Raw genomic sequence first — 8031 nt, forward strand, 5'->3', positions numbered from 1 at the left:
CCTGCAGTAAATAAATAATCCCTTTAAATAAACAATAAACAAAATATATCTCATTGTAGAATGAAATTTTAGCCTATAGGATAGTGAAGAAAATATCTTTTCTGATTTAGAAATGAATAATTTACATTTTATTTTATTTTGTATAAATTATCACATTTTTACTAATTACAGGATCTGATAAGTTTAGTGTTAATAAAACAATGTTAAACAATATTTGATAATCGTATACACAGGTAATTAGACGGATGCCGAATATATCCGACGATTATACTGAATGGTTTAACATTAGATTTATAAATGTTTTGTTGACTATTTTTTAAATTGTTTGAATGAAAAAGTGGGGAGACATAGGAAAACAATTAATTATTTACGTATACTTCAATATTGCATTAAAAATCAACATATATTTATAAAAAATAATATTTAAGTTTTATATAATATATGTAGCAACACAAAATTTAAAATGAATTAAATTTTAGTTCAGTATCCGTAAATATCTAGTGTCTATGATAATCACACTAATAGAAACGAACTTTAGCGATACTTCGACGACCAACGTACTTAAATTTTTGTTCATTTCGTTAACGTATATCGATACGAAAAAAAAATAGAAAAAAAAGTAGAAGAAGAAGAAGAAATAAAAATGAGAAAAAGGAAAGAAGGAAAAAAAGTGATATTAAACGAAATGTCGAGCTCTCGAGGGTCGAGGGATTGTACCGTCAAAGTCGAACGTATTTTCGTACAGGCTTTCGGAAAAGGAGAAAAGAGGAGAGATACGTACTGGCAACGATTTTCCCTGAGAATGGCAGACAGTAATATCGCTAATACATTTCTCGAGGTAGTAGCTGAGCGGTTATCATCATCTCGACCTCGTAACAAGTAGCTACGAGCTTTTTACGCCCTCTCTTTCTCTTACTCTTTCTATCTCTATCTCTCTCACACACATACACATATACATATAGAATCCTGGCTTTTCGTTCGAGATCAAAGCGGATCCGTCATCGAGGCCTCTCTGCTTTCTCTATTTCTTTCCCTTTCCCTCCTACTTTCTCTCTCTCTCTTTCTCTTTCTCTTTATATATACATTTCTCTCTTTTTTTTTTTTTTATAAGCCACGTGTACATCTTTTACATTCATCTACCAGATCTCTAGGATCAAACAAATTTATGACTCGCTACGATTGCATTTATTTTACTTTAGTTTTCATAATTTATTAATGTTTAAGGGAAAATAAAACCTTTTCTTTTAATTATTTTCATTTATTGAGTGTTAGCCCAAAAGTTCGTACAGATTTATTAATATGTAAGTGGGGTTGAAAAGTTTTAACCTTAACATAGAAACAATGTTTTTTGTTCTTTTTCTTCTTCATCGTCTTTTTCTCTTTTTTTTTTTTTCGATCAAACTCACTTTTATTTTTCGACATAGTGTCAAAACTGTTATTAACCACTCTCGTGGTATTATTTTTATTTAATGAATGAAAAATATTTCTTGAAAATATCTTTAAATAAATAAAAAAGTGTTACCTTCAAATGGTTTAACAAAAAAAAATCAGCTTTGCCTTTTCAAGCTATCCATTAATTAATATTAAAATAACAGAATGTAATATCTAAATGAAAATTATTTAAAGATTCCTTTTACTTAATTAAGAATAGAATATAATACGAGATTGAAAAGTTATCCGAAGTTTGATTAAAGTGTAATCAAATTAATTGGTTATCTGTAATATCGAAATGAAAAGTTTTTTCTTATCAGACGTTATTATAATTTCTTTCTTGTTTTATTTTTATTTCTTTTTTTTTTTAAGTAGGATAAAATCTATTATTCCCAGAACACTTATTAATTTATCGATCTCGTAGTTAGTAACTTTACTCGCAAACTCCTACCCAACGATATTACGTCGCGTTAAGAAAATATCTATGTATATCAAAGAACCCCATCTTTGCGAGTACGTCCAGGTCAATTAACGGCGGAACACCGACACAAGGGCTGTGTTCCTCTTTTCCTTGGCCTTAGTTTTATACGTAAAAGTAAGAGAGAATATAAGGGGAGAGAAAAGTAAAGCTCATGTATATATCCTTTTTCGGAGTTAACGTGTGCCAGGGGAGACACTTGCGCGTATCTACGATGATCTGTTAGCTTACAAATTAATTCTAATAATCTTCTTGAATTATTATATTAGAATAATTTAATACCAACTGTCTTATATATATATATATATATATAAATACTTAAAATAAAATAAATACTTTAAATCGTGATGTATTATATAAAAATATTCCATATGTATCTTTATTTTCATACAACAACAAAAAACTAAGTTTCAATATTGAAACGGGTGGATGGTGAGGAGGAGGGTTTTACTGGTATAAAAAATATATTCAAATAACTTCGTGAACAAATAAAATGTGAAAATAAATGAATAATTCATACTGATAAAAAGAATTTATTACTATAGTACTAACAATTTGTACAAATATATTGAGAAAAATGTAACTATCGTAATGGCGGTAGATTGTATCTTATTAGCAGCGCTATAAGGATCTTCCGAATCATCTCGTATGGATTTTTCGTAAGCTATGGGATACGTTATCCAATGTTTGTAAAATAAAACGTCCGTGTAAATTCCGGGAAGTTTTGGTCTCGCGCAACCCTCACCGGCGGAAACGATACCCATTAGAACACCGTCGCAAACCATTCCACCACCGGAATCACCCTGCAAAAAATAATTACGATACTTTAAACAACTTTTTCCTCGAGGGTTAAAGTATATACATCAGTTTGAAGGAAATTTCATTTCGAGACAGGTTTTATACATATATTTAAAAAAAAAATAAGAAATAAAAAATTTTCAACGTGATATACGTAAAATAAATATTAATAGAAATGTTATTTGATCGAAAAATATATACTAGAAGTCGTTCTCGATAATAGTTGGAAAAATAAATTCCTCTTTCTTAATAATCGACACATCGGTTTGGTCAAACAAAGTCGAGAGATAACGAAGACAAGACGTATTGAATAGTTGCTCGATAAGTATCGTAAAGTGTGTAAATAATGGTTATTGTCAAAGACGTGCAAGTGAAATATCTTGAAAAATTATAGAACGATATTTCATCATTTTTTGTTTTGTTTTCTTTTCTTTTCTTTTCTTTTCTTTTCTTTTCTTTTCTTTTCTTTTCTTTTCTTTTTTTAATTAAGATCAATTATTCGCGACAATTTGCGTTTGTATGTTTTATGATCAAATAGTTTAGTTTTTTTTTTACCTGGCACGCATCTTTCAAGCCATCGATGTAACCAGCGCAATACATTCCTGGTGGTAAATTCGTCACATTTTCGAGCAACTTACGACAATTTTCCATACTTAAAATTGGCATATCCACGTACATCAAATCGTTGGTAACAATTGGAAAGTCCTAACGAATTGTAATAAAATTTTGTTAATTTTTAATTTAAAAAAGGTAATATTTTTTGTGGTAAAATTTAAAATTTTGCAAACAGTTTTACCTCTGAAGGGTAACCCCAGCCTGATACTTGACAGATTGTACCCGGTGGAACTTGGTCTTTTGGTAATTGAATTGGCTTCAGTTGTGGCGTAAATTTAAATGGTACTTTTAACTGTAGAAAAATAAAAACAAAAGAATAATTTTTAAACAGATCGTTTGTATATTCGTAACATAATAATACAATCAGCCTATAATCATATTATCTTGTAAATTTTAATCCAAACAATATCGATTAAAAAAAAGAAAAAGAAACGATAAGATTAGATGTCGTCTTTCGTTGCTTCATTATTTATTTATCAGAAATATGTTGGACATCTGTGTTATGAATATATTTCATTTTTAAATGTATAGAAAACACTTAAGTACGTACCTGGAGTATAGCGATATCATTTTGGTAAGTTTTCGGATTAAATTGCTGATGAACGATAATTTCTCTTACGCCCCTTTTTTGACCAGCCTTCGTCATACGATCTAATTGCATTTCTCCGCCAACAACCATAACTGTCCATGGTAATATAACTTCATCGTTGCTAAATAATTTATTCGATTTTTTGTTTTCATTTTATTTCTATATATATTTTTCTTTTTTTTTTTTTTAAAACTTATTTTAAATAAATAACTTTTGGTACAAATTACACACCGATACATGCAATGGGCTGCTGTTAAAATTATATGTTCGCTGACAATACTTCCTCCACAGAAATGATTTCCAGACCAAGAACGCCTCAATGATACCTACTTGCATTATAAAGTCTTTATTATAATATAATTGATTTTGTAATATAAGAATAAAAATAATATATTCTCGAATTTGTTCTCGATACGCACCTGATGTGGAAATTGACTAATCGCTGCTTTGGTTCCATTCACGATACGTCCGGAAATATTGTAATTGATCATTTCAGTATCAAAGTAGACATTTGTCGTCTCACCTAACGATGTTCATGGAATACAAAATTAATAAATAAATATGACTGCAATAAATGGTCATAGATTTGATTTTGTTTCGAAAGTCGACGAATAAAATTTTCCTTAATAAATTATTAAACTTGGAATGTGTGTGTTATCTTCTTTCTCTCTTTATCTCGAATAAAATTTCAATTGTATGCTTGCCGATCGAACAGTCAATTAAGCTAATTGCAAATTTTCGTTGTGCCTTTCACGGTTTATCTCAAAACGACGTATTTTCAGTCGATTATGCATATTAACTTTTCACATGAAATAATTGCGCGGACATTTCGAATTGTCCATGATAAAATCTCGTGGACATTTGCTCGATAAAAAAAATGGGAATGGGAAGAGAAGAGAGAGAGAGAGAGAAAAAAAACACATACACATCGAGAGAAAATCATTTTGCGTACAACGTAAAACAACAACGACAACCCCCAACATCGGAGAGAAAATAAATTATTCTCTTTATTATTATATTTACAATTTTATGCAAAACGTTTGGATTCGGGTTTATAAAATTGCACAAATTTCAAATGTTTTACTCACCCTTTGCAACGATTGTCTCGTAAAAAAGAAAAAATACGATTATAAAACGTACTAATTGTAAATTAGGAGTACAAATTAAATTAATTCCCATTTTGTATTACTTTATAATAAAATTACACTGAGATATTGTTGCTTCGTCTCGAACGTAAGACTGCACAACACTAACGATTAAAAATCTTTTATCTGACGTTCCACGAACGATTAATAAAAACATCTATTATCATTACGCGATAATCGGTTATCGCTTTAATCATCTAGATTTAATTTTTATCGTAGTTTACAAATGGCAAGAGTTCATTATATTATAAATATATATCTAACAATAAGTCATTTATTTTTAATGAGAGAAATTACCATTAAAACCTTTATCAACAATTTATTTGTGCAGATATTTTTACTCTGATAAACCTATAAACAAAATAATAAACACACTTATGTTACAAATATAGTACAAAAATAACATTGATAATTATTCATATTGCAAAACTACATAAAAAGTTGAGTTTTAAACAATTTTGATTGATCTCATTTACAAAATAAATTTTTTTTTTTTTTTAATAAAAGTAAGTTTAATCAAAAAAGAAAATAAGAATTGTTTCTATGAAAGTCTGGAAACTTTCCAATTGACTCGAGTAATTGTTAATAATTTCTAATCGTAAGAAAGACCGATTTACTTTTAATTTCGATGTTATCATAAAACTAACAATTATTTCTTTACTTTTTCGGATAACTGTGACACTCATTTTGATGACACTGTTAGCTCATTTTGATTATTCCATTGACACAAATCGATGATATTTCCTGATGCGCGCGTGTACCCAGACACGTGCATAAAATATAATATGATGATTGTAAATAGAGAAATCTCGAATATCAGTTGCCATAACCACAGATCAAATTAATTATAAACTCGGTGTGATATCAAGAACATATCGTTATCGAATTTAATCGAAGTTAACGAGTTATACGAGATGCTTTCGTAGATTTTACTGATCGTATTAGAAACAGATCAAAGTTTGTTTATTATTAACAAAATATGATCCCGTTTGTTAGAAATATATATTTCTACTATTTTTTTTTCTTTTTCATTTTCATTTTATTTACATTATTTTTCTAGACCCGTCTTTTCGATCGCCGTGCAATAAATTCGAAGATCACTGTCGGATATACGAATTTTTGTTTATTTTCTTCTACGATAAAATATGGAGAATATTTTCTCTTGTTTTTTCTTTTACTCGTATCTTATTCGGCCCGCGACCCTTCTTTCATTTTTATTTAATAATACGAGAAACGAGAAAGTAAGAGATTTTTTTTAGTATTTTTGAAGGATTAATTTTAATATTAATTACTTGAGAAAACAATAGATAACGTCGTTAAAATGAACACAAAAGAAAATCTATATCAAAAATAAATCGATTGATGTTTTATCATCTATCAATTATAATCTCGTTTCGTAATACGAACATGGCATCTCGTAAAATATCAGAAAAATAAGTTCAATCTAATGTTTCTTATCAAACGAAATTGATATCTAATAAAATGAATCTACGCAAAATGGTATACAAGCAAAACCTTTTACAGAAAATAAAATTTATTTTTCTTCTTATTCTTCAAAAAGAAATAAGAAAAAAAAACAAAGAAATTTAAAAACATGAAAATACTCTTTTCAAATTTGTCTCTTTACATATTTATATTTCTATGAATTTTTGTTTCAATTATTTATCTCTCGATAAAATAACGTAAATCGAACCATGAATCTAATGTTGTGCTATGGGATCAAAAGAAAGTTCGGGAACAAAAAAATATCCTATATCTGTTTTACTCTTCGAAATTCTACGATAGTACGGTGCCTGCGAATAATGGAATTCCCAAAAGGAAGATCATTTCCCTTGGTTAAGGTTATTTGTTTGAGATGGTCCTAAATTGCGAGTTCAACGAGAATCTAACATGCAAAGTACTCCACATCCAAGGTTACCATAGACGTATCTAAATCAGTAAAATATCATTATGGTTTGCCAAGTTTGCTAGACTTATGCTTATCTAAAAAGAACTAAAGAAGAAAAAAAATAATAAAAATAAAAAGATAATTATAGATCAATCGTAACATAAATAATATCTAATCTGAATGATTTTAAATGAATAATATAATTAATATAATTTTCATTGTTATCAAAACATTGTAGAATCAAAATTAATTTTTGACTGCGAAACTATATAAATAAACTTATTATTATATAATATAAAAATATAATATAAAATAATCTAAATATAAATATAATCTAAATTTGAACTATATTATATTAAATATATTCCTAATTTATGGAGTAAAGTATACGAGAAATAATGTAGACAAAAAAAAAATGAAGAAAAAATAGGAATCCTGGAAAAAGGGAAGGAATAAAAAGAAGAAAAGAGAAAGAGTTGTTGTGAATGAAGGGTAAAGGAAAAGAAGGAAATAGAGATAGAAGGAGAAGGAGAGAGAGTGTACAGAGCTGATAGGAGCAGCCATTACCCATTCCAAGCCCATAAACTCTCATACAAGCACTACGTACAATCTCCGTGCAGAGAGGTATCACTAGGCCCCCCCATGGCCTTGTCTACGCACCAGGATCGTGTTATATCGGCCGAGCTTTCGAAAGCTTCGTGTCTACATATCGACTATAGTAATCGTGCTCTTCTCTTTTCAATCTAAGCAACCACACCCAAAATTTCGAATACATCTGAGGTGAAAATACACTCCGACGGTACTCCCGTTAATAGACAAAATGAGAGAGAGTGAGAGAAAGAGAGATGGTCGAGTACTTAGGCGAAGGTTTATAAACGACCGAGAATTACCATCGAAGGTCTAATAAATAGTTACCTGAGCTTTTTCTTGCCTTTCAACTAGCTTTTCTTTCAAGAAAATCTGTAAATTCAAAATGTAAAATCAACCGATGAAAATACTATTTCTAATACGTTAACTGATAAAAAAATATTCGGCACGTTTTTGTCATGAATATAATAAATTTATTTATTTAATTGAAAGTACTACT

At 29.0% G+C, this 8031-nt stretch overlaps 1 protein-coding gene across 1 annotated transcript; it reads right to left on the reverse strand.

Annotated features, from left to right (window-relative positions):
- Nucleotides 1-2426: 2426 nt before the first annotated feature.
- On the reverse strand, nt 2427-5253 carry LOC107065403 (trypsin-2). Its single transcript, XM_089177507.1, has 7 exons — nt 5000-5253; nt 4331-4434; nt 4143-4237; nt 3873-4032; nt 3504-3614; nt 3263-3412; nt 2427-2712 (listed from the first exon to the last, which is right to left on the reverse strand). Exons 1-7 carry the CDS (start codon nt 5088-5090, stop codon nt 2449-2451), a joined length of 975 nt encoding a protein of 324 aa, XP_089033633.1. The 5' UTR covers nt 5091-5253; the 3' UTR covers nt 2427-2448.
- Between the last annotated feature and the right edge of the window lie 2778 nt (nt 5254-8031).

This window comes from Polistes dominula, unplaced genomic scaffold (genome assembly GCF_049000335.1).
Source record: "Polistes dominula isolate Pdom_NZ unplaced genomic scaffold, Pdom_raw_medaka contig_24, whole genome shotgun sequence".
Lineage (NCBI taxonomy): Eukaryota > Metazoa > Arthropoda > Insecta > Hymenoptera > Vespidae > Polistes > Polistes dominula.